Source organism: Eumetopias jubatus, unplaced genomic scaffold (assembly GCF_037043125.1).
Source record: "Eumetopias jubatus isolate StellerSeaLion01/CBP00866 unplaced genomic scaffold, mEumJub1_p1.0 scaffold_10, whole genome shotgun sequence".
Lineage (NCBI taxonomy): Eukaryota > Metazoa > Chordata > Mammalia > Carnivora > Otariidae > Eumetopias > Eumetopias jubatus.
Window position 1 is genome coordinate 67559446 of NW_028274816.1, and position 27116 is coordinate 67586561.

The 27116-nt window shown below is 48.9% G+C and overlaps 1 protein-coding gene across 2 annotated transcripts in view; it reads right to left on the reverse strand.

The window, feature by feature from the left end:
* Positions 1-1089: 1089 nt before the first annotated feature.
* The window catches only part of DHRS7B (dehydrogenase/reductase 7B), a 59517-nt gene continuing 33490 nt past the window's right edge, over positions 1090-27116 (reverse strand). Inside the window, exons 1-7 of one of the 2 annotated variants that reach the window (XM_028089561.2) lie at positions 25858-25934; positions 22476-22654; positions 17179-17288; positions 8270-8486; positions 7567-7659; positions 3736-3888; positions 1090-2057 (exon numbers count right to left, since the gene is read on the reverse strand). In XM_028089561.2, coding sequence (XP_027945362.2) covers positions 1852-2057; positions 3736-3888; positions 7567-7659; positions 8270-8486; positions 17179-17288; positions 22476-22654; positions 25858-25901 — 1002 coding nt within the window. In that variant the 5' untranslated portion in view covers positions 25902-25934 and the 3' untranslated portion in view covers positions 1090-1851. Of the gene's footprint in view, positions 2058-3735; positions 3889-7566; positions 7660-8269; positions 8487-17178; positions 17289-22475; positions 22655-25857; positions 25935-27116 lie in introns of those variants that run through there. The other variant, XM_028089562.2, reaches the window with a different exon arrangement.

Genomic DNA, 27116 nt, shown 5'->3' on the forward strand with positions numbered 1-27116 from the left:
TTAAAAATAGGAGGTAAATGAACGTCCAGTGGTTTGGAATCGGGCCCAGGGGTCGTATGTAGGTTAAGAGACCCTTTGTGTCTGCTCCAAGCTCCGCGTCCGGACCCGTGCCTGAGTCGGGGCTTGGCGGGCCCCCAGCCGCTGCCCCAGTGAGCCCCACAGCAACACCCTCCGCAGCGGAGTGGGTGCCGTGTTTTGATGACCGACCCGTGTGGCTGCTGAGCATGTGTTCTTTAGAGGACAGCAGGTCACATCGTGTCCAGTTGCTGCCCGTTCTGTTTAACGGAGAGAAAAGGACAGCACCTGGATCCGGGCCCCGCTGAAAGTGCCAGTCAACTGAGTGCCCGAGGAGAGCTGTTCTGTCGTTCCCGTTTGGACGCACAGCTTCCTCTGTCACTGCCTTTCCCGAGGACGTGCTGGGCACTGGGCAATTTTATTCCATTTCAGAGTAGGCTTTAGAGTGGCCGCCACGGCTGTCGTGGGCCCAGCTCTTCCCTGGCTCTAACGGCCCTGACGTGAACAGGAAGATCGTTCTCTCCCCCGTTAGGGTGGAGCAGGTGCTTTCTGCGGAAAACAGGGAGCCGCCCTGTACGTCCGGACCCACGCTTCCACCACGGGCCCCTGCAACGTCCAGGCCGCGCTGGGCGCTGGGGAAGGTCACCAGAGCTAATGCCCCACGCCTCGTCCTGCTCCCAGGAAACTCGACAGCCTCAAACACTCACCACAGGTTGGCTTTGGCCATTTTTATTTCAGGGACAGCTGTTTAAGATACAAGCTCTGCAGGGCCAGGATACGGCGTAGGATGCCACGACGACGTGCTAGGGCATTTTTACTCCATGTCGGGGAAGCCATACAAAACACCCACAATTTCCACTTGCAGCCTCGATAAGAGGAAAAGTGTCATCCTAAACTTCAGGTATGATGTTGATTTACTCACTGAACTTCAACCATGTATTTTTCATAAATCAGAAACGTGGCGGCGGGCATCCCTTCTGGCCCCACTCGAACAGGCAGAGCTAACAAATGACTTCTGTCACCGGGGGCCAGCTGAGGCCTCAAGAACCGCCCCGCCCCCCCCCCCCCCCCCCAAGCGCACCGGGCTTCGGAGTCTCACTTCCTAGAGATCTGCGGGACCATCCGGGTGCTTTGCCTCTCCCTTTTGGCTGCCATGTCCTTGTACATTCATCTTCTGCTTGGAGTGGGGCCTGGTCTACACGGCTTCAGGCGAGAGTGCACAGGGAAACCAGGGAATTCCTTTGAGGTACTAAAGCCAGCATCACTTGGGTTATGTGGAAAGACGGAACACACAGGAGCCCATTTGTTGTGTTGGATGACGGACTGTAGGACCCTGACCGTGGATACGGATGACAGCTTCTTAAAAGGACAGCCTGCTCCCTCGAGTACTGTAGGTGACTCTGCCAAAACCATTAGTTTGTGATCCAGATCAGTCAAATATGAGAAGTGGGTCATGTGATGTCAGGATGTCTTCCGTCTTCAAGACTGAAACACTTTCTAGGAGCTGGCTGAGGCTGGATTTCAAAGGAGGCATGGTGCTGGCAGCCCTCGAGGACTACAACTCTTAACCGTTCTGCTCATTTATTTCAGAGTCTTAGTTTAAACCCAGCTCCACATTTGTTCCTTAAGGTTTACCCCTCACCCCTACGAAGCTGGGTGCCCTCTCTGGTTCTCATTCTATTAGCAGGGGCCTAGCCAGGGATCCTCAGAAGTGTGTGTTCCATCTCTCCCACCCGTAAGACAAATATCCAGTAAGGTCTCAACAAATGCAGCCGTCCCTTGCCGAGGAGCTGCACCCAGCCAGGTGCTGCTCCCTAGCCCAGCTCGGATGCGCCACTAGGAGTTCTTGGACTTCCGCTCCTTTCTGGCCCTGGAGGCCATGAGGCTGAAGAAGAGCCCAGGAGCCAGAGTTCGCAGATAAATGGCCAAGGAAGGCAACAGGTCGGCCAGGATCACATCCTTCTTTTTCTTCCCCACGGCAGCCAGAACATCTCGGGCCACCTCCCCAGGGCTCCGGCCCTGGGCCGTGGTCTTGTCCATAACTAAAATAAACAAAACAAAAGAAAGTCATGAACCAGAAAGCAGAAGTCCCTCTCTCAAGGACTTGAGCAGACACGGACCAATGTCAGCTGGGTTTGCTGAATTTCCCACCACGAAGCTCTTTCCACCGCCTGTTGGGAGGAACATGGTATGCCGCCACCCCTGACTAGTCTGTACTCCCAAGAAATGAGGAAGCCGTCTGCAGGTCGGTGTGTGTGAGCGGGGAAAGGGAATGCGGGTGAGACACGGGAACGAGGCAGACGAGCCCCCTCAGCGCTTAGGAACTGGTAGCCCGTGACAAAGGCCGAAGGCCAGGCCGCACGGGGTCCCGCAGAGTGAGCCCTTCACGCACAGTGATTCCAGGCCTTGGGAACTGTCCACTGGAACCAACACCACAGGATGGTGTGGTGCTGGGTTGGTCTTGAGTAGCCTGGCCTGAGGTCTGCCAGACGGGGGATGAGAGAAGACTAGGAGCGCCCACCGCCGTGAGAGTGAAGTAACTCAGGAACAGATGTCACAATTCCCCCGTCACGTGTTAACTGGACAAGAACCAGTAAGAAAGCCTTGGTTTGTCTGCGGTGTTACAGACAGCTGCAGGGAGTTTAGGAGGTGTTTGGCTGGTTAACACCAACATTCCTTCCTAGTAATCCGACAATTTTGCTCACAAAGTAGAGCTAGCTGGCGGGCGGAGAAGAGAGGCCACCAGCACAGGCCATTTGCCACCACCGGTGAGCTGTCCAAACTGCATGAGCTTCCTCACCGGTATCTGTTCTCACCGTGCTGCTGTAAACACAGAATAGGAAGTTTCTGACTGTTGCTTACTTTTAAATGTCACAGACAGAATTGTTAAAAAAGGATTCTTCTAGGTATAAATAAGTATGAACCTCTCTGACTCAATGCTTCTGTATGGTTCCTGCTGACTTGCTGAGTGAGCAGCTATCCAGGGCCCGCACAGTCGTGGTTCAGGTCTGGCTGGGGGTGGGGGGTGTAGGACCTGCAGGCCCCTGCTGAACACCAGAGCACAGGCCCAAGAGGGCACATTCAGGGAGGCAGGACATGGCAGGTCACTTCTCAGAGAGGTGGGGCCATGCAAGCGTGGGGAAGCAGAGCCAGGCCCCCCATCGACAGCACGCATGGCGCAGCAGACCTGGGAGGCTGGGGGCCAGGCCGTTCGGCCCACTAGTGCTGACTGCATGTCAGCTCACCATGTCTTTGGCTGAAGCAAGCTGGAGACTGAGACCGGCACCCCTAGCCTCACCCCAGAAGGCTTCACTCTTTCCTTTGAGCACCCTGAAATCAGTCATTTCTCAAGCACACTGGGTGGGGAGTATTTTGGGTCAAGCAACCCCTACTTTCCATGAAGTTAATCCACTTTAATTTTACTTTAATTTACTTTAATTTGGAAGCTTGGCCTTCCAAGTCCTTCAAAGGACTCACAGTCCTGGCCACCAGGGACCCTGTTCCAACAGCTGCAATGGTGATGCTCAGGCTAAGGACGGCTCGTGGTAAATGACCACTAATCAACAGTACGTATTAACCAATACCCACACATCAAGGTTTTTGGTTTGAAAAATTACATTGCAAATGAAAATAACCAAAGAATCATCAGGGAAGAGAGGCACACCTCACTGTGGCCAACCAACAGCTTTTCATGGAACAAAAGAGAAACCAGGGCCTCACCTCCGTATGTGGACCCGTCGGCAGTGACGGCATTGAGAGAGAGATTGGTGTGGATGTAGCCAGGGCTGATGACAGTCACCTCGATCTCATACTGCTCCATCTCGGCACGAAGACAGTCAAAGAATGCCTGGGTTGCATGTTTGGAGGCCGCATCTGCAAAGGTTCACAGCCAGACACACAGGTGAGGGAGAGGGCCTGGGACAGACAGGCCCACAGATTCATTCCCGTTCATTCTCTTTTATTTAAAAACTGATACTACAATTTAAGATTACGGTATTAAGGCAGCGTTCATTTCCTGAGTTAGGGAAGCGTATCGTACCCTTGTTCTCAGGAAATACCCTGAACTGTGTAGGAGTAAAGGCGTGTCATGTCTCCAACCTTCTTTCAAGTGGGTCAGGAAAAAACCTAGAAATTTTATATACACACACATGTGCATACATACACACAACACACACGTGCATACATACACACAACACACACACACTAGGATAAAGCAAATACGGTCAAATGTTAACAATTGGGGAATCTGTATGAAGGGGCCATGGGAGTTCTTTGTAATGTTCCTGTGAGTTTTCTTTAAATCAAAATTCTTTTTTTTTTAAAGATGTATTTATTTATCTTAGAGAGAGTGTGAGAGTGGGGGGGGCAGGGCAGAGGGTGAGGGAGAGAACCTCAAGCAGACTCCCCGCTGAGCACGGAGCCCAACGCAGGGCTTGACCTCCGCCCCATGAGATCAGAACCTGAGCAGAAATCACAAGTCGGACATTCAACCAACTGAGCCACCCAGGTGCCCTGAAATCTGCAATTATTCTAACGTTAGGAGTTTAAAAAAAAAAAAAATTAATGCCTACTAGGTAAAACATTCACACAGGACGGAGGATTTGAAGTAAAAAATGAAGGTCTTCCTTCTGTCTTCCAGTTCCGTTCTCCAGAGGTCACCTATACTTTCGGTTTCTCAGGACTGACTCTTTACATATCCTGTGTTCATATAAAGAATTTTTTGTGAGCTCAAACCGTTTATATTATTCCTGCAAGTAGCTTTCTTCACCCAGTGGCGCAGAGCTAGCAGTCTCTGTGTTGCCCATACAGGCCCGCCATGCTTCCACGGGTCATGGGACCAGAGAAGCGGCCCGAGCCACGGGACCTTGTGGGTGGTTTCCAGGTTTTGTCACTGAAGCAGCGCTACCAGGGGGCATCCCTGCAGGCCTGGGAGTGTGTGTATGAAATCCATGCCTGGCTTTCTTACGTATTTATAGTCTGACAGACCTCCGTGGAGGGGCTCTCCACTGCGAAAAGCTACTGAGCTTGCTCCCCTGGGAGCCACTGAGCCACGGCTGCTCTTCAGCCATGGCTCCAAACATGCTGACAGGTGCTCTGCGAGGGGACACAGTGACCGGACAATGACATTCTTGGAAAACACATGGCATCTCCACTGAAAATCAGTTTCCTCCCATTCAGACTTCTAAATGTTTTAGTCTTAGGGAAGGGGAATCCATCGGCCAAGAAAACAGGAAGGGAAGCAGCAAGGAAGTGTCCCAGCGAGTCACATGAGAAATTCCAGGGTCGGAACTCACTGCAGCAGCTTGAGGCCAGCAGCTTCGCTTGGGGCCAGGTTGCTGGGGGCTGACGGCGTAGTTTGTGGGTAGGCAGGTGGAGAGCTTCTATCACCTGTGATCCCAGGGGGGTAGCCCAGGCCCAAGGACTGAGAAGAGTCATCCTGGGGGTCCCCCAGAATGGAAGGCCACACCCGGGGGCGCCTGGGTGGCTCAGTCGTTAAGCGTCTGCCTTCAGCTCAGGTCATGATCCCAGGGTCCTGGGATCGAGCCCCGCATCGGGCTCCCTGCTCCGCGGGAGGTCTGCTTCTCCCTCTCCCACTCCGCCTGCTTGTGTTCTCTCTCTCGCTGTCTCTCTCTCTCTCTGTCAAATAAATTAAATAAAGTCTTAAAAAAAAAAAATAAAGAAGGCCACACCCTGCTGACTGGTCTCACGGAGTCTCAGGCCGTAGGTCCTGGCCTGGCAACTCACGGCTGGCAACAGGGAGCCCGCCGAGCCGCAGGGCACGGGGCTCGACACGCCACCCAGATCATCTCACTTGGTTCTCATGAGAGCAGTGGGAGACCGGGAGAGCGGCTCTCCCATTTCAGAGACGAGAAGACTGCTGCTCACCAGGATCAACCAACGTGCCCAGGCACGCTGCCACATTCGGTCTGCTTGTTAGGGAGTGCCCAGACCAACTGTGTGTGACCTACTACAGGCACAGGCCAAGGCGGAGAACAAAATTCAGAGATGAAATCAAAGTAAAGGCTGGAAGCTTGCCTTTACCCTGATTTACCTATTATCAACATTTTAGCTCACTTGCGTTCTCATTTGTGATTCTATTCATTCCTGGACCACTGGAGCTGCCTTCGATAGGTGTCCTGTGCTGTCGGAGCTGAAAGAGAACGCCGGCAAACAGGGAAATAACCAGCACAGACACAAATATGGCTGGGGTGCTTCCCAATTCACAAAGGACTTGCCATCTCCAGATGTCTCATTTCATCTTTAACACATCTCTGTGGAGTGTGTATGAGAGCTGTCGGTCTCTTAACAAGCAAGGAAATGGAGGCGGGTAGTCAGAGAAATTAAATTACTTGCCCAAGGACATGCAACTAGAACCACAAGGCAGAGCAGGGGGTCCGCTCTTGAGAGAGAGAGGGTGTCTTTGTGAAAGTTCCAGTTCAGCCGCGCCGTGTCATCCAGCTGGATGTCTGCGACTGTCCTTTCAAAATGCTGACGCAGCTCTGCTCTCCCTTCCCTCGCTGCCAAGTCTGCAGCTGCGTGAGGCAGAGGCCAGCGCTTGGAGGCGGTGAGAGCAGCTGAGGCTGCTACAGGTCAGTCTTGCAGAGGGTGGAGCAAAGAACGGAGCTCCGGGGGCAGTTTGTGAAATCACCTTTAAAATCTGTTAACACCCCCCCGTGTTTGCTTGCTGGTACAACAGGAAGGCAGGCAGACGGGCGAAACGAGATCTCAAACTTCTGGTGCGGTCACACGCACATGGAGGTGACAGTGTGAACTGGAAGTCAATCGGCAGTTCTAGTTTTTGGTCGTACTTACTATTTTCCACTTTTTGGAGACCCTCCCATGAGTGACCAGAGATGGAAGTATTTTAGGATATTCTGGGTAGCACATCATTGCTACTGGTCAAGAACTGAAGGGAAAGTAATCCTCGTGTGTCCAGAAAAATGGCTAAATCACTCACGACACAGCTATTCAATGCATTACTACATACCCACCTAAGAGGATCCAGTGAACTGCGGGTGTTGATATGGAAAGTTGCCTCGTCGAGTGGAATAAGCAAGCCGCGGAACAGTACGTATAACGTGATCCCATGTTTGAGTGTTTGATCACAGGAAAGAAGCTGGGAGGCATGTGCTGCAGAGTGATGACGTGGAAGTGCCTGGGTGTCCACGGTGAAAAGTGGTAACGAGCTAGTGGCTGACGCACGTGCGGCACCTAGGCCAGGCCAGCGCTGCACGCATGGCCCTCGCAGACTACCGCAGTCGTCCGGCGGCCCTCCGAGGCTGGGACCGGCCCGTCTCCCTTCTGCAGATGAAGACTGGGGTACAGAGCAGGAGGGACCTTTGCACAAGGTCACGTAGAGGGGGTAAGGAGTAGAGCTGGGATGTGAACCCAGTCATTCTGCTCAGGAGAGCGCATTCTCGTCAGGCCCCCTCACACCCTGTGTTGAATGTCTCTCTAGTGTCTGAATTCTGCATACTAAACGTGCTATTTTTATAATCCTGAGAAAACAATAAGGAAGAGCACACAGGGGAGGGAGCAGGGAGTACTCACATGCTGATCGGAAGGGAATGCTGATTTTGCCCTGGATGCTGCTGATCACAACAACGTGGCCTTGTCGTCTTTTGATCATGGAGGGCAGGAGTGCTAGAGACAGACAGCGGAGATTTAGAGACGACTTTTCTTGTGGTCACGCAGCTAACGCTGACAGGAGGTGACCTCGCTTATTATGTGCACTCAGAGCCAGGGGAGGGGACAGGGAAAGCGGCTCCGCGGGGAGCACCACGCGGGTTGGAAGTCTCAGGCCTCCTGCACCCAGCAGACCACCAGCAGGAGGGAGGAGGCCAGCAGACAGTGGGAAGGAGGTGAGGAGGGAGGCAGGCAGAAGCCCAGTCCCTCCGAACGGTCAGCTCGGTCCCCTTCTCTAGGGAGAGCCTCTCCCCTTGAGTGATATCTGTGGCTGGGCACAAAAATGTCCACACTTTGTATGGGCTTCCAAACCCCGTGGAAAGGAAACGGATGCAATGCTGTGCAGATAAGCTGTCACCGAGGAGAACACCCTGGTTTAAGGCTAGAAGGCAGATATAGAAAATGCAAAGGGAAGCCTGGAGAGAACAAACCCCCAAGCTGTAATGCCCACACCCATTCCAGGGTAAAACAGACGGAGACGGGCAACATCGGGCTAAAAAGCAATCCAGTAAAGTACGAAGGCTGCCGCCATACAGTGGTCTTTTTGCTTTTACTTCAGGACTATTACCTTTTGTTAGAGCAACTGGGCCAAAGTAGTTCGTCTCCATGACTTTCTTATCCACGTCCGTGGTGGTGTCCACGATGGCGCCGCGGTAGCTGATGCCGGCGTTGTTGAGGAGCACGTCCACGTGGCCGAAGCGCTGCAGGATCTCCGCTGCCGCTGCGACAATGGCCCCAGGGTCGGCGAGGTCAAAGGTCACCGTGTAAGGCCGGTGTGTCTGCACCTGGTCAAACAGGACAGAAACCAGATGCACCTTCAGAGTGAAAGGCGTGTGAGCCACGTGTCCCTGCTCCGAGTGCCGCGAGCAGCCTACTGGGCGTGACGTGACACAGGCTTCTCACACCTCTCTTCCGCAGAAATGTGGCCCAGAGCTTTCCTGCCGCTGGTGCTCACACCCGACCTGGGCAACTTTTCCCCTGAACTGAAAATGAGTAGTAGAGCCAGGCTCCCCTCCCTACCTCGGGCCAGCACTGTGCTGTACGTCGTCATGACGCTGAACAGTGCCCCTCCTGACAGGGACTATGCTTCTCTGGCTGTGCTTTTTGTTCATTTGTTCATGAAACTTTTTTATAAATATCTCCTATGTGCCAGACACTGGGGCCAGGGCAGAAAGCAAGACAAACATGGTTCCTGTCTTCCAGAAGCATACCATCCAGTGAGGAAGACAAATTCTGTAACTGTAAAGAATATCATGAAGAAGTATAAGATGCTAGAGAAATGAATAACTGAGCCATCTAACTTACAGGGCTTCCCAATGGACATGAGCTTAACAAGAGATTAAAAGGAGCGGTGGAGATGTGAAATCAGAGAAGATGGCATAGTTGGAAGTGCCAGGAATCTGTCTTTCCACCTGGACGTTGTACTGGCAGAAACTCTCTGAAGCGACAATTTTGGAACTCTGGAGTCTATATGAATGCTTGTAGATTGCAGGGCAGTGCTTGCCTGGCAAATTATGCATAATTTTGGTCCATTCTACCTATCACCTTGGTGGTAGGCTTCCATCCCCCATCCCCATTTCCTGTGGCAGGCAGCTGTAGGAAAACCCATACTTCTGGGGCAGCGTGAGGGAGCCAAAATAGGCAATAAGGACCTTGTCTTCTAAAAATCAGGGTTATATTCTGGTGATGGATCACTGAGGTGCGGCATGGAGGCAAGTTGAATTATTCTAACCACCACTGGCTAAAATGGTTTTCAGTAGATTTAAACCTGTAGTTAACACCTGTGGTTTAGTAGTTAAAGTAAAGTAGTTAACACCTGTTGTTTTGACATTCAAAAATATAAATAAGTCCCCAGAAAACATACCCGAGGAAGCCCAGACGATGAACTTACCAAAGATTTTTAAAACAAATGTCTTAAAAGATCCTCAAAGTGCTAAAGGAAGACATGGACAAAGGCAGGAAATTGATGTATAAACAAAATGAGTATCATTAAAGAAATGCCATCAAAGAAACAAATTATAAAAAAAATTCTGGAGCTCAAAGTACAATTTCCGAAATGGAAAATACACTACAAGTATACAAAGCACATTTGAGCAAGTAGAAGAGCGAAGCAGTGGAACAGAAGAAAGGACAACTGAAATTACTGAGCCTGAGAACAAGAAAAAAGAATGAGGAAAAGTAAACAGAGCCTAAGGGATCTGTGGGACATCATCAAGTGTCAATAAACACACTGTGGGAATCTGAGAAGGAGAAGAGACAGAGAGACGGGTGGAATGAACATCTGAAGAAATAATTGCTGAAAACTTCCTAAACTTTATGAAAGACATGAAAACTACACATTCAAGAAGCTTGACACCAAACTGGATAAATTCAGAGGCCCATACGGAGGCACATTATAATCAAACTGTCAAAAGACAAAAAGAGAGAGAGAGAGAATCCTGAAAACATCAAGAGAGAACTACTCTAACATAAAAGGAATTCTCAGTAAGATGATGAGCTGATGTCTCATCAGAAACCTTGGAGGCCAGAAGACAGTGGGTTGATAAAAGGGTGGAAAGAAAAAAAAAACAAAAAACCTGTCAACCAAGAATCCTGTATCTGGCACAACTACCCTTAGAAAATGAGGGAGAAATTAAGATTCCCAGATGAACAAAAGCTGAGGGAGCTAGTTACCAGTAGACCCGCTCTGCCAGAGATGCTAAAGGGAGTCCTTCAGGTTTGAAATGAAAGTAAGCTGGTCAGGGTAACCTGAAGTCATATGAAGACGAGGTAAAGATCTCTGGTAAAGTAAATGCACGGGCAAGTATAAAAGCTACTATTATTGTAATTTTGGCTTGTAACTCCACTTTTTACTTTCTACCTTATTTAAAAGACAAATGTGTTTGAAAACTATTATTTTTTTTATTATAGTTTTTTTTATTATGTTATGTTAGTCACCATACATTACATCATTAGTTTTTGATGTAGCGTTCCATGATTCATTGTTTGTGCATAACACCCGGTGCTCCACGCAGAACGTGCCCTCTTTAATACCCATCACCAGGCTAACCCATCCCCCCACTCCCCTCCCCTCTAGAACCCTCAGTTTGTTTTTCAGAGTCCATCGTCTCTCATGGTTCGTCTCCCCCTCTGATTCCCCCTCCTTCGTTCTTCCCCTATTTTTTTTTTTTTTAACGTATAATGCATTATTTGTTTCAGAGGTACAGGTCTGTGATTCAACAGTCTTGCACAATTCAAAGCGCTCACCATAGCACATACCCTCCCCAGTGTCTATCACCCAGCCACCCCATCCCTCCCACCCCCCACCACTCCAGCAACCCTCAGTTTGTTTCCTGAGATTAAGAATTCCTCATATCAGTGAGGTCATATGATACATGTCTTTCTCTGATTGACTTATTTCGCTCAGCATAACACCCTCCAGTTCCATCCACGTCGTTGCAAATGGCAAGATCTCATTCCTTTTGATGGCTGCGTAATATTCCATTGTATATATATTATTAATCTGTTAACGGGCCGAGCACTGTATGAAGATGTAACCGGTGATGTGAATAACAGAAATGGGGGAGGACAGAGCCATAAAGCAGAAATTTGGTATGCTATGAATCCCCTTAGAAACCACACAACAATAGCTATAAAATATGCACACGAGGAAATGAGAAGGAAATCAAAAACATTTCACTACAAAAAAATCAACTGAACACAAAAGACAGTAATGCAGGAAGTGAGGGACCAGAAAAAGCTATAAAGCACACAGAAAACAAACAGCCAAATGGCAGAGGTTCCTCCTTACTAATAATTTAAATATAAACCATTTAAACTCTCTCATCAAAACACTGATAGCTGGAATTTTTTTTCAAAATCCAACTATACGCTGTCTTTAAGAGACTCATTTTACATCCAAAGATACAATTAGGCTGAAAGTGAACGGATGAAAAAAGGGTTATTCCATGTAAATAATAACCAAAAGAGAGCTGGAGTGGCTGTACCAATATCGGACAAAACAGGCTTAAATCAGAAAAGGACAAAAAGGGACCTTATGTGCAGGCATACCTCAGAGACATTGTAGGTTTGGTTTCAGACCGCCACAGTACAGCAAATATCTCAATAAAGCAAGCCAGAGGAATTTTCTGGTTTCCCAGGAGATACAGAAGTTATCTTTACCCTGTATTGTAGTCTATTAGTGTGCAATAGCATTTTGTCTAACAAAACAACGTACGTATCTTAATTTAACAATATGGCTATAAAGTGTGAACCATCATCTGAACTTTCAGTGAGTTGTAATCACTGATCACAGATCACCATAACAAATTAATAATGGAAAAGTTTGAAATATTGTGAGAATTACCAGAATGTGACACAGAGACATGACGTGTGCAAACGCTGTTGGAAAAATGGCACTGATAGACTAGATCAATATGTGCTTGTCACAAAACCTTCAATTTGTAAAATACACCATATCGGCAAAGCACAATACAGTGAAACACAATAAAATAAGGTAAGCCTGTGATAATAAAGAGGTATTCGTTATAGCAAAAAAAAATGTAGTTACTGTAAATATTTATGTACCTAATAATAGACCCTCAAAATATATGAAGCAAAAGTCAACAGAATTGAAGGGAGACATAGACAGTTCTATAATAATATTGTGATATTTCCATATTCCATTTTCAAGAGTGGACAGAACAACCAATCAGAAGATCAATTACAAAATAGGTGACCTGAATACTATAAACCAACAGGACTGAACAGACACATACAGAACATCCCACCCAACAACAGCACGACACACATTCTTCTGAAGCACACATGGAACATTCTCTAGGATAGACCACATGTTAGGCCACGAGACAAATGCTAACAGGCTGAAAAAGACAGATATCATTCAAAGCGTCTTCTTCAACCACAGTGTGATGAAGCTAGAAATCAGTAACAGAAGGTAAACTGGAAACCCAGTGGAAATGAAACAACACACTCTTAAAGAACCACTGACTCAAAAGAAATAACAAAGGCAATTAGAGACTATTTAGACACAAATGAAAATGAATACATAACATACCCAAAGTTATGGGATGCAGTGAAAGCAGTGTTAAGAGGGAAATTTACACTATAAATGCCTACATTAAAAAAAAAAAAAAGATCTCTAATCAATAATATAAATTTACAACAACTTTACAGCTTACACCCGGGAACTGGAACAGAGTAAAACTAACCCAAAAGCTAGCAGAGGAAGGAAATAAAGATTAGAGAGGAGATAAAATAGAAAGTAGAAATAAAGAAAATCATGAAACCAAAAGCTGGTTCTTCGAAAAGAGTGACAAAATTGAGAAACCATTAGCTAGACAAAGAAAGAAAGGATAGAGCGAGTCCCTATGCACAAATTATCTGACTCAAGAAGAAATGGAAAAATCTCAGCAGACATAGAACACGTAGACAGATTGAAGCAATAACCTAAAACCTCCCAACAAAGACATGTCAGGCAGCAAATGGCTTCACTGGGGAATTATTTTACCAAACTTCAAAGAAGAATTAACATCAACACTTCTCATACTCTTCCAAAAAACTGAAGAAGGAGAGAACACTTCTTAACTCAATTCTGAGAGGCCAGCATTACTCTGATACCAAGTCCGGATAAAGACATCACAAGAAAATTACAGACCAATATCCTTTATGAATACAGATGCTAAAATCCTCAACAAAATACTAGCAAATCAAATTCAACAGCATATTGAAAAGATTATTCACCATGAACAAGTGAGATTTATCCTAGGAATGCAGGGGTGGTCCAAATCAATCAGTATATCACATTAATAGAACAAAGGAAAAAATTACATCATCATCTCAACTGATGCAAAAAAGAGATTTGACAAATTCCAACCACCCTTTAATGATAAAAACCCAGAAAACCAGGAATGGACGGGAAAGTCCACAACAGTGGTAAAGGATGTTTATGAAAAACCTACAGCTAATATATGTTCCCAATGGTGTAAGACAGGAGGTGTTGCCCTATGACCAAGAACCAGACAAGGATGCTTGCTTTCATGTAGGTATTCAACACCGTCCTAGGGTTGTAATCAGAGCACTTACACAAGAACAAGAAATAAAAGGACACCCATATTGCACAGGAAAAGGTACAACTTTTCACAGAGGTCAGGATCCCAAACATAGGAAATCCCGAGGAATCCAGAGAAAGCCACAGAGCCAATGTAAGTCAGCTTAGCAGAGTGCAGTTACCACAACAACACACACATACCAGCAATGGATAATCTGAAAAGGAAATGAGGAAAGCAAAATTTAGTTAGGAATAAATCGAACTAAAGAGGTCAAAGATTTGTATGCTAAACACTGCAGAACATTGCTGATAGAAATGAAAGAAAACCTAAATACATGGAAAGACATCTCACGTTCATGGACTGGAAGACTTAACACGGTTAAGTAGTCACTACTACCCAAAGTGATCTACAGAGTCAATGCTAGCCCTATCAAAATAATTGCATGTTTTGGAGGAAATAGGAAAAAAAATCCTAAAATCCATATGGAATCTCAAAGGTCCCCGCATAACCAAAACAATATTGGGGGAAAAAAAAAAAAGGAACACAGCTGGAAGAGTCACACTTCCTGATTTCAAAACTTACTACAAAGCTACAGCAAAGGGTGTGGGAATGGCATAAAGAGAGACACACAGACCCATGAAATAGGACGGACAGCCCAGAAATCAATGCTCGCATACATGGCCAAATGACTGTTGACAGGGGTGCAAGACCATTCAAGCAGGAAAGAACAATCTTTTTCAACAACTGGTGGGTGCTGGGAAAACTGGATATACACAAGCAAAAGAATGAAGTTGTGGGGCGCCGGGGTGGCTCAGTCGTTGAGCGTCTGCCTTCGGCTCAGGTCATGGTCCCGGGGTCCTGGGATCGAGCCCCGCATCGGGCTCCCTGCTCGGCGGGAAGCCTGCTTCTCCCTCTCCCACTCCCCCTGCTTGTGTTCCCTCTCTCGCTGTGTCTCTCTCTGTCAAATAAATAGATAAAAATCTTAAAAAAAAAAAAAAGAATGAAGTTGAAACCTTACCTAATACTGTATACAAAAATTAAATCAAGTGGATCAAAGACCTAAATGTTCGGAGTTAAAATTACAGAACTTTTAGAATAAAACATTGAGGAAAATCTTCAAAACATCAGACGTGGCAACAACCTCGTGGATATGACACCACAAGTACAGTCAACAAAAGAAAAATAAACTGGGCTTCATCAAAAATAAAAACTTTTCAGTGGCTCGGTTGGGCATCTGACTCTTGATTTGGGCTCAGGTCATGATCTCGGGGTCGTGAGATCGAGCCCCGAATCAAGCTCTGCACTCAGCATGGAGTCTGCTAGAGATTCTTTCTCTTGCTCCCCCTCTGCCCCTCCACCTGCTCGTGTGTGCGCGTGCTCTGTCTCTCAAATGAATAATAAAATCTTATGCGTGCTCTCTCGAATAATAAAATCTTTACTGAAAAAAAGGAAAACTTGGGGCACCTGGGTGGCTCAGTCGCTTAAGTGTCTGCCTTCGGCTCAGGTCACGATCCCGGGGTCCTGGGATCGAGCTCCACGTCGGGCTCCCTGCTCAGTGAGGAGTCTGCTTCTCCTTCTCCCCCTGCTTGTGTTCTCTCTCTCTCTCTCTCTCTCAAATAAATAAATAAATAAATAATCTACAAAAAAAAAAAGTAAAACTTTTCTGCATCAAAGGATACTGTCAACAAAGTGGAAAGACAATCTACTGAATGAGAAAAAATATTTGCAAACCACAGATCTGATAAAGGATTACTATCCAGAACATATACACAACTAAACTCAACGACAAAAACAAACAACCTGATTTAAAAAGACAGGAGAAGGACTTGAAAAGACAGACATTCCTCCAAAGAAGACATCTAAATGGTCAGTAAGCACATGAAGAGATGCTCAACGTCATTTGTAATTAGAGAAATGCAACTCAAAACCACAATGAGATACCATTTTCTATCTCTTAGGATGGGTACAATTAAAAGACAAAGAAAAGAACAACTGTTGGCAAGAATGTGGAGAAAGCAAAACCTTTGTGTGGTGCTGGTGGGAATGTCAAATGGTAGAGCTGCTGTGGAAAACAGAAGACAATTCTTCAAAAGGTTATACATAAAACTACCCTATGACCCAGCCATTCCACTCCTAGGTCTATATTCAAAAAAACTGAGAGCAGGGACTCAGATAACGTGTACAACTATGTTCAGTGCAGCATTATTCACAATAGCCAAAAGGCAGAAACTCTAGTGTACGTCAACAGAGTAATGGATAAATCCAAATGTGGAATATATGGACCGCACTGATCTGAGGAATTCTTAATCTCAGGAAACAAACGGAGGGTTGCTGGAGTGGCGGGGGTGGGAGGGATGGGGTGGCTGGGTGATAGACACTGGGGAGGGTATGTGCTACGGTGAGCGCTGTGAATTGTGCGAGACTGTTCAATCACAGACCTGTACCTCTGAAACAAATAATACATTATATGTAAAAAAAAAAAAAAAAAAAAAAGAAGAAGATAGCAGGAGGGGAAGAATGAAGGGGGTAAATCAGAGGGGGAGATGAACCATGAGAGACGATGGACTCTGAGAAACAAACTGAGGGTTCTGGGGGGGGGGATGGGTTAGCCCGGTGATGGGTATTAAAGAGGGCACGTTCTGCGTGGAGCACTGGGTGTTATGCACAAACAATGAATCGTGGAACACTACACCAAAAACTAATGATGTGATGTATGGTGATTAACATAACAATAAAAAAATTCAAAGGGAAAAAATGTGGTATATATGTATGCTGCAATAATACTCCGCCATAAAATGGAATGAAATTTTGATACACGCTACAATCTGGATGAACCCCGAAGACATAATGTGTAGTGAAATAGCCAGACAGAGAGAGACAAATATATTGTCCACTTAGATAAGGTATCTGGAAGAGGCAAATACACAGACAGTAGAATAGATGTTTCCAGGCACCGGGGAGAGGGGAGGAAGACTGAATGATTGTTAACAGGTACAGAATTTTTGTTGGGGATGGTAAGTACAGAAAGTGGTGACAGTTGTATACATTCTGAATGTGTCTAACGCCACTGAGTTGTACATCAATAAATGGTTAAATTCATTAATACTATGATACGTATATTTTATTTACATGTATATCTTTATATGCATGTAAGTACTATGTTATGTATATTTTTCCACAATTAAAATTTTAGGAGTCACAGCCAACCTCCCCCTATCTCCCACCGTAGAGAGATGAATAGGTGTCAGCCAGGTGAAGGGGGAGCGGAAGCACTCACGGAGGGAACTGCCCAAACTCAGTGGCAGAGTCGGGATCTGAACCGGGCAACAGGCCTCCCTCCTCAGGCAAGGAGACCTGCCATCTCCTCAGACGCCTGAAGATGATGGCCTGCCCCTCTGGCCCACGGAAAACACACCCCTGGGCTCACCTGGGTGGCCAGAGAAGCAGTAAGTTCTTCGGTGAGCTCTTCCAGGGCCTCCCGGTTTCGGCCGCAGAGCACCAGCTTAGCACCCGCAGTGTAGAAGACTCTGGCGCATTCTAAGGGAGGGAGAAAGAACCTTGACAGCTGAGGAAATTCAATGCCTTTCTTCCCCAGTGCAGGTCAGTCCAAACTCACTCCGTGTGTCAGAACGTGAACTTGTTCCTTCATGCACTGCACACGTGTGTATTCGCCCCTGCTGTGGACGAGGCGTGGAGCTAGGAGTTAAGGCCCCAGGGATGAATGAGCCCCGCTGCTGCCCTAGGAGAGCTCACATCGATGGTATGGCAGACACCAAGGCAAGAGGAAGGCCGGGACCGGTGGACAGATTTGTTGGGTACCGTGCTCAGAACTTTCCATTACGATCTTTAGCTCTGAACAACCCTGGGGGCATCACCCCCTTTCTCACAGCTGAGGAAGCTCAGAAAGGTCAAGCGATGTGCTCCACGATCAGGCAGCACCAGCCATCGTGAGGCCGTGGTCTGCCGAGGCCCGTGTTCTGGCACAATCTAGGCTGTTTCCCAAGTCACTTGAACGCAGCAGGTACAGATCTACAGGGCGTGCTTACATGGTTTTACAAGCACAGGGGGCACAGGACTCTGTTGAGAAAGGATGCGGGGCCTGAGGGGCTGTTTCTCTGGAAAGTGCGCAAGGCTAAGGGAGCAGAGTTTGCAAAGCACCCGGGGGGGGCCATGGACAGATACATCTGGGACACAGAGTGGAGAGTCTGCCAGGCTTGCGCCAGGCTGGGAAATGACAAACAAATGTGAACAGCTGAGGCGTGTGGAGTGTTGACAGCAGTGAAGGCCCAGTACGGGAGGATGCAGTTTAAAAGGCTCCCTCCCACTGGCTGAGAAGGAAGGGGACTGGTGGAGATCAGGCTCTGCTGAACGCACTCCAACATTCCAGGTGACATCAACTGAGACCGGGGTACCTCCTATCAGTCAGTGTTGTTTTGGTGGCAAGAAAAGAGACCCAACTCCCACTGGGACAAAGCAAAAAGAGATTTATCAGGAGGATGCTGGGGTCGCTCCAGAATTAAGGGAAAAGAGCTGAGTGGCCGAGACTCGGGAGGGACAGGAGTGGTGGCCGCCCAGGGCCACTGGCAGCAGGACCCAGGCTCTCTCAGGGCTGGCAGGGTCTTTTTTCCACTTCGTCTCCCTGGACGGGCTTCCTTCCAAGATGAGAACGCGGCTGCAGGCAGCTCTGAGTCACGATCAACACAGCTCTCCTGCCAGACAGGAGAGGGGTCTCTGACTCAGGCAAGCTCTGCTGCCGAAATCCCAGGAAGGGTGGGCCGGCATCTCGAGGACGAGGCCAGCAAGGGTCACAGGCAAATCCCTCAGGGGGGAGACCTCCAGAACCGGGGCTAACCTGTGGGGAAGACGGAGGGTGAGGGCCTCTTGCTTCTTGCTTGCTCTGAGCCCAGACACGGCCTGACTGAATGCTCGGTGCCCTCAAAACATACAGCTTGTGAAAAGCAGTGCAGTCCAGTGCTCAAGGGACTGGACTCGAACTCGACCTCCAGTGCCGGCCTCGGTCACTTCCTGGCTCTGTGATCTGGGGTAAGTTATAACCTCCGTGTATCTCACTTCTCTCTTCTATAGAATGCAGGTAAAACGCAGCCCTGGGACCGAATGACTAGAAGTTGATACAATACAGTAGAGAAAAAGCACTACAGAAAAAAGCACCACAGAAGTGTTCATTGTTTTCATATTTCTAAGCTGCCTTTTTTAAAACGTTCAAACAACTGACTACTGGCGAAAACTGAAACCCGAGGGTTTAAAGAGGCACTGCCTGTCCACGCCTTGGGGCTGGTCTCCCACAAACACCCACGGGCAGGTCCGTGCGGACCCCTCCGCCCCCAACTGACCAGGCAGCCAGAGCACCCCCACCTTGTCCCGCGCCGAATCTCAGAGGCTCAGAGTCGGGTGGTGTCTCGTATCCCGACTCAGAGAAAGGACAGGCCTGCCCTGGGAGCCGTGCAGCCAGGGGCTGAGGGATCAAGCCTGTCACTTCCCGGCTGGGAGCAGAGCTACGGTGTAGGGTCCAGGCAGGGTGTACGGGTCTGATGGCCCTTCCCCCACAAAAGTGCCAAAAGCTAGAAGGGTTCAAAACAGGAGGGGAGAACAAACTCCAGCATCCTTCAGGAAACCAGAAAGTTCTCTGACGTCTGGATTGTCTCATGGGGCAAAGCCTTGTCTCTTCACTCTACGGCTCCTGCTTTAGTTCCCCTTACAGCTTTCACATACCATCCCCAGACCAGCACCTCTTGGCGTGTGTCCAGGTGGAATTTTCGGGAAGGAAGTGCTTACGTGGACTAAATCAAGACATTTTCAGGTGTGGTGTATCACCTTCCTTTCAGATTTGGCTGGTTTGTTCTCTGGCTCATCCTGACAGAGGGCACAAACCCACACAGAGCTGCAGCCGCTGCTCTGCTCGTCCCTGGATGGTCCGGTCGGGGTCTCAGCCCCTGCACAGCCCACCTCGCTGTGCTTCCTCCGCAGGACAGCAAACGCCTCGCAGGGATGGGGGTGGCGGCTGCACTCAAAGCCAGATGCCAGCATTCCTGAGGCTAGAGCTGCTCTTGTGGTTTACTAACTCATTCCCAAAGAGAGGCATCTCAGGCATGGTTGGCTTCCTCACCCCATTTCATCCTGACGTGACTGACACAACGGACATTTTGTGAGGTGTCACCAAACAGGGCAGACATGCAGAACCAAAGGTGGGGAGGGGCACACTAGTGCCTAAACAACTTCTGGAAAACGGTCACGTACATTCTGCTTAAGCTTTGCTTCCTAGCACAGCCAAACAGGGAGGAAATTAAAGTCCGTGTAGGGAGTGACAGAAATGAAAACAACAGATTGCAAGGATTCCATTTTCATTTCTTGAAAAAGCTGACACAGGGAGGCAGGAGGGTCAAGGGAAAAAGAACAGTCCCAAAGTACCATTTATCTAGCTAGGGCTGCCAGATGATTCTCCAGCACTGCCGGCACTCCTGGCCTGTTCAGTCAAGAGAGTTATTCACGACCTCAGGGCTTAAGCTGGCTAAAGTGGTTATCCAGAACATTCTGTTCCTCTAGTCAATGGTCTTACTGTTTTATAAGGATAAGCTCGTGTAGCTTAAATATACAAAACAGGAGACAAAACAGGACAAATACACAAAGCTGTCTGAAGATTTATCACATAATCCAGGCTTTCAGACCGGCTGACAGGGCAGGCAGAGCAGAGCCACCAAGGGCAACTCACACTCTTCCTCCTCCGAAAGCTGAGGTGCAGCAGCGCCTCCTTCGTGGCCACCCACAGGGGCGTTTGTCCTTGAGACGGGTGGTGAAGAATCTGTTCCTATTCTATCTGGCCGGAGGGGAAAGAGATCCATGGACTCTTGCCTTTCAGATGTGAAACGGGGCAGCATACAAGCAGCGTGACTTGGAATCTGGGAAATGGCTGACCTAATATATGATAGAAATATATACATATATACACACACACAAACAGGTTTTGATTTTCTTTCAATTATATTGTCTATTCCCTTCACAGTCTTGGTTGCCGGAAGAAGAGCTATGGAATGACCAAGAGGACAGTGTCTTTCTCCAATATTCACATACTGGAGCACCTGAAAGTCACTATCCCAGCCAGCTCTCAAATACTCTTCAAGGACTTTAAAAAAAAAAAAAAAAAAAATTGCTTCTCTCTGAGATCAAGAGAAGTGGCTGCTGACTACCCTATATATAGTAGCTGAGTAAGGTCAGAGCACTGACAGTGGCAAAGGGCCTGGAGGCAGCTGTCCCCACTCAGGTCTGGGTATCTAATGACAGGCCCAGGGTTCACCCGCAGAGACCTCACCTAAAACATCAGAGTGGCGTACAAATGAATCCATGCTTTCCCAGGCTCCCCCCGGCCAACTGCAAGCCACTTCCTCTGCAGACAAGGCCCCGTCTGCTCCTTTATGTTCCTCCAACACCCAAGTTGCTTCCCAGCCCTGCATGACCACGCTGCTCCCTGTTCTGGGTTTGTCTGCAATGCCCTCCTTGCTGGCCCCATGCTTTCCTGTCCCTGGCCATCTCCCCCGCAGGGGAGACAAGACAGAGTCCTGCAGTCAGACCTGCGGTTTGAATCTAGAAGTCCTAGGGCAAATCTCTGCATCTTAGCTGTGCGGATTCGGTGAGCTCAGGAGGCAGCACATCCCCTCCCGGGCCTGGATGGGAACAGCCGTTACGGAAGTGTCAATATCCTGAGATAAGTCCTGGCCGCTCTCCACCGGACTGTGAACTCCCTGAGGGAAGGGACCCTGTCTTTCCTTGGTCGGTCCCACCACTTGGCCCAGAGCCTCCCAAACGGGAGATGCTCCATCAGCACTGGCTGTGCTACTCCCAAGCAAGAGACACAGCAGGGATGGGTTTACCGCAGTCCTGGGTGCCTCTCTGCCTTCTTCCGTGGCGCCGAGCGCCGGCGTGGACAACGCGCTGCTATGCTTGGTACGTGTGCAGATGCTGAGGAGGAGGAAGCGACACGCGACGTGCCTGTGTTTGCCCAAGTTCGTGTACATGTGTGAAAGCGAAATGACAGCAGCTCTACAAACTCATCTGCGAGGCCGGGAGTGGTGACTGACTCTGGGCCTGTGTCCCAGCATACAACGCCTGGCACCCAGAGGCTCACCGTGTGCACCAAACCAGATGGAACTCAGTGGAAGCACCGAGTATCTAAAGTACCACGTGTTCTGTTCCCGACCCTGCCCAGGCCACGCTCAGGGTACAGCTGGAGGCACAGCCCCAGGGAGAGGAAGGGGAGGGGAAGGGTTACACCAAGGCCATGAACCAGGGATGCTCGCTGAAGCCAGGAAAAAGCACGCTTTGTTTGGCCCTCATAGACGTAAAACCGTTTTTTAAGTTAGTTGCCGTATTTGACAATTGGGAGCCTTCGCATAAAAACCCCAATTTCCACCACTAGCCGGAGTGGAGTCAGGCGGCCCCCTGAGATGAGACGCGGAGTCTCCAGTTTGCCGCAGTCTTCCTCACGGCCTTCGCCTCCCAACACCGATGCTGATCAAAGTCAGGGGCCATTTCTCACCGCACTTAAGCTCTCGCCTTTTCCACGTGGACCAGGGACAGCGACGTGCTCTTGTTCCCAAGTCACCTAGCCCGCTTCACTTACTTGCACCCGCGCCGCGGAGGAGCTGCTCCCCTTGCCTCGGGCAGGTTCCCGGCCCCCCCGCCCTCCCCCGCAGCACTGCCCCCGGGACCCACCTCGCCCCAGGCCTGAGGTAGCACCGGTGATGACCACCACAGCGTTCCGCAGGTAGGCGTTCGTGCGCATCCGCTGCAGCAGCTTGAAGAGGCTGAAGACTCCCACACAGCCAAACAGCAGGGGCAGGATGGCCGTGGAGGTAATAAAGTCCATGACCCTCACCTTCAGCAGACTCTTCCTGAAGGAACCCAAATCAAATGAAGTTGTGACAAAACAGGAAAACTCAAGGCACTTGCCAGCCCTCCTCCCGCTAGACTGATACAGAGCCCAGACCTCTCTCGGGCGGATTTTAGCTCTGAGCCCAGCAACTATCTTCCTAAGGCCCTGGGCTCCATGCCGACCGCTCAGCACGGTGGACTTGCTTTCTCTCACTCGGACTGACATGAGCAGACAGCAAAGCCACAGGCCTTGCGATGTTTCTCAGAGGCGCACAGCGACCCCGGGACAAGCTGAAAGAGTCATTCGGCGCGGGACCCAGTTACCCATGAGTGTGACAGGAGGCTCTGTCAATATCCACACTCACCTGATTCTCCTTCCAAAACCTATTTAGGGGGACTCAGGTACACCCATTATCATTCTCAACCCCTATTTGTGAAACTAGAAAACATTTTTTAAAAAGGAAAAAGAACACCATACCAATCCTTCTACTCCTCGCTAACCACATGGATGTTTCTGGGTGGGGTGTTCCCTGGATGCTGTCTTCGATAGCCCACAAATGTCCTCCTGGCCACAGGCCTCACAGACACTCAGAGGGAATTCAGAGCAGAGGGGAGCTGCCTTTTGCCACAGACTCAGACTGGGAAGCGGGACGCCCTGCCACGCGCTCTGGCGTGTTCTCACTCAGCATTCGCCAGGGAGCCATGGGCAGCCACAGGAAATCAGGAGGCTACGGGAGCTTCTCTGCAACACTGGCAGTCAATTCTTAGGATCCGTTCCTTCCACGACTGCCCGAATTTCCTTACTCCTCCAAGCTTCCCTGATTCCGTGTCACTCACCCGTGCCCCCATGCCCAAAGCAGGCTAAGGGAGGAGGGAGACACATGATTAAAGGAAGCTCAGGGATGGGCCAGTGAGGAGCAGCGCCATGTCTGTCACTTTGAAAGAAATGCCCTGTTAAGGCTATCTGACAAGTGGGCTGAGTCTACTACACAAAAGGCCCACCACCCATAATCCTCCTCCAGAACTAAGATATTATGAGCATAGTAATCCTGTTCAGAAAGGCAGAGGCTGGAAACCAAGAGCAGAGCTCCTGCAAACCAGCCTAAAGCTTTCAATTCTTCATCAGATTGGGAGTAACTATGTAAAACCCTCACTCACCTGCTGAATGTCCCATGTTCTCAACTCCATATATTTAAAAAAAATATTTCTGATTCCGTTCCCAAGGCAACATCAACTCTGCGGGCACCACGAAGCCAGGACCCCACTGAAGCCCAGCACAGATCCACTGACATGCTGAGCTGCTTTGATCCTGCACCTCAGGATCAGGGAGAGCTGTCCTGATCTAGGTTACACTGCTTGACTGCAAAAGGGTTCTGCTCAGATTTGAACTGCCAACTCAACTAGTTTAGTATTTATTTTTTCATCTGCCTTTCTAAATATATCCAATTTCTTGGTCACCATAAAATATTAACATTCTTAAACATCTGCAAAAATGACTGTTTCCCATCAACTTCCCTTAATCTACTTCCGAAAAGTCCCCAACGACTGTCGGCTAAGTGGTTACATTTCCCTCTCACCCTCCATGGTGCCAAGCCTACGCTCGGATGAGCTGGCAATTAAAGTGGCTTCTAAAGTGCCAAGCTCTTTACCCGGGTACTACTGGCACCACACCCTGCCCACAACTGGAAGCTGAGGCCAGGTGTTCTAGCCTACAGTCGAGGCCCCTGAGTCCCAGGGGAAATGCTAGAGCCCAAGGACCCTTTGGCACCTGGAAGGACTGAGATTGGTGCAGAGCAGGGACCGGTACTTCTGCAGTTCTGTGGGTCTGCAGGTACTGCCTGGGGGCCTTCATAGGGCCCAGCCCCTGAAGACCGCAGAGCGTAGGAGTATTTCCTAGGGGTGGGAGGGGTGAATTCTGGGGGGAGGGGCAGGAATGATTGCCAGTTTGTTAGTGTAGCTTTACCAGAAAATTACAGCAAGTGACAGAAAACACAGATGGGCCCCAAGGTAATCATAGCTCAGAACTTTCCTGTAATGAACTTGGGGGTAGGGAGCTTTCAACGGAGCAGGATGGCTGTCTAGGAAGAGCTTTATCCCACTGCACTCCCTCATCCTTCTACCAGGCAGGTCCCAAGGTGGACCACCCTCCTTCGCTCAGAATTACATGGGACCTGGCCAGTGCCCGGGATGACCAGGGAGTTGAAGAAGGGACTCACGAAGGGACAACAGGCCTCAAGCCCTGGATGGAGGCGCAGAGCTCCATTAGGTCAGCTGGGTGGAAACAGCTCTGCACAGTCCTCCACAGGCTCCCGGAGACCAGAGCCTTGTGGAGCCTGCCCGTCTCAGACCTTCAGAACTCCACTGAAGGCTACAGGGGTGTCATATACCAATATGCAGCCCACTGCCCCCCAAAATTCAGAGGTTGCAGAGACCACGTGGAAAACACTAGCTGCGGCAAAGTGACAGCAGTTCAGGGGTAACAAGGATGACCCCTCGAGCCAGCCTGGCTGGGTTCACATCAGGGCTCAGCCACTTCCTTATCAGCCTGGGTAAGGGACCTCCCCACTCTGGGCCTCAATCTCCTCATCTGTAAAATGAGGGTATATGAGTCTCCACCTCACAGATCTGTTATGAGGTCAGCTGAATTAATGCATGGAAATGTGTGCGCAATCCCTAGAGAAGTGTAAGTGCTCAGTAAATGCAGTTGCCGTTGGCATCATCATGACCCAGAACTAACTAAATTAAGCTCCTGGGCCAGGAATTAGTTTCACAGCAGTCAGATTTCCAAGGTTGTCTGAAAGAGTCCCTGGTTTATGAAAACTGGTTTCTTCCAAATGAATGAAATTCATTAAAAATAGAGCTTGCTGGAGTTAAATTTTTATACTTTCATAAACCCTTTGGTTTAATGACATTAACAAATAGGAAAAAAGGAACCCTGACTTTGTCAGAAGTCAGGATCCCATATGCCAAGGTGTGTATCAGAAAATGTAGCCACCATAACAGTCATCGAGGTCAACACAGCAAGGAGAGAGCAGACAAGTGCCCAAATGTCCCTGCTCCCCTTTTCTCACACCCAGAGAGGAGCAGGATGAAAACAAACCCACCTAGCAAGGCTCCCCCCCATGAAGACAACGACAGCTGCCAACAAACTGCATTTTCATGCACCGTTTTACAACCCAAGCCAGCAGTCTAGGAGACGAAGAAAAGAGAGAGAACTACACACCGTCTTGTACACTTCTGGGATTCCTTGCGCACCTGACACAACATCGCTGGCCAGCCTTGGTGTCCTGGCCCTGGGGACCACTTTGCCTGCGGCAAATATGGCACCAGGTTAATGGGATCCATCCTCGGCCCACGGGCCGGCTTTCTGTAGGGAGAGCGCACATCTGCATTCAGTCTGGCAAGTCATTAACAGAATCAGAATGCAAAGTAAATTAGAAATCAGCACCAATTGTGCCCAGCTAACTCAGGATGATGATGGTGGGAAAAGACAGTCCAGAGCAAGCCATTTATTTGAGAGCATTATGGTATCCAGGGTAGGTATTCAGGCCACTTTCCTGACCAGGTGAAGCTGATCATATTGACAATCCCAACTTTCTGGGAGTTTCTCAAAATTCTGAAAGACCGTCCCCTTATGACGGCACTCTGCAGTGCACGGGGCCGTACTGCCGGGCCCCTGGGCTGCTAGGCCTCTCCGGCCTCTGAGTGCTGGCTGGGCTGGGTCAACTCCTCTATGTCTCACCGTCAGCAGTGAGGGTGGCCAAGACAGCAAGACACGGAGGTAACTCAGCCCCAGCGCTTTGCTGTGGTGTCTGGGCGCATGCTCCAAGCAAAGAGAAGCTTCCAAGTAGAAGAAAGGAATTGTGTCCTGACTGGCCACATTTCCAGAGTAGGAAATACATCTCCTATGTAAAACAAGGTCAGAGGGGGTCGGTTTTCTTTGAAAATGGCATAGAAGAAGAACTTCAGCATGTTTACAAATTTTGCATTTTATACCGAAATGCTTAACTGCTAGTTTCAGACAGAACCGGGAAGGCAAGATTGACGGTATAAAAAGGGAGTGGGGGAAAAAAATCTAGCTCATGATTTCTAGCATTTGGAGATCAGCTCATACATAGAGGGGAGAGCCCAGCATCACTGTGAGCTACAGCAGAAAGTAGGACAAGTCACAAAGAGACAGTGAGGTCAGAAAAGTAGGCGAGATAGCCCCCCTTAAGTAGAAACCACAGATCACACACGGTCTAGAAGTGCGAGTACACCGCCTAACAGAAAAGTAGGCACCCACAGTCCTGTCTACTCTCTTAATTGACAGGGAAGTGACCTGAAGCATGACCTTATGCTAATAAGCCACATCAACTGGTGTGAAGAAGTTAGAGAGTTCAGGCGTTCACACACTAAGTTCGTCTGCTTGTATTTTCATATACCACAGACTACGGAGCTCTAGATCTAAGTTAAAAGAGGATCAAGGGTAGAAAAATCCCT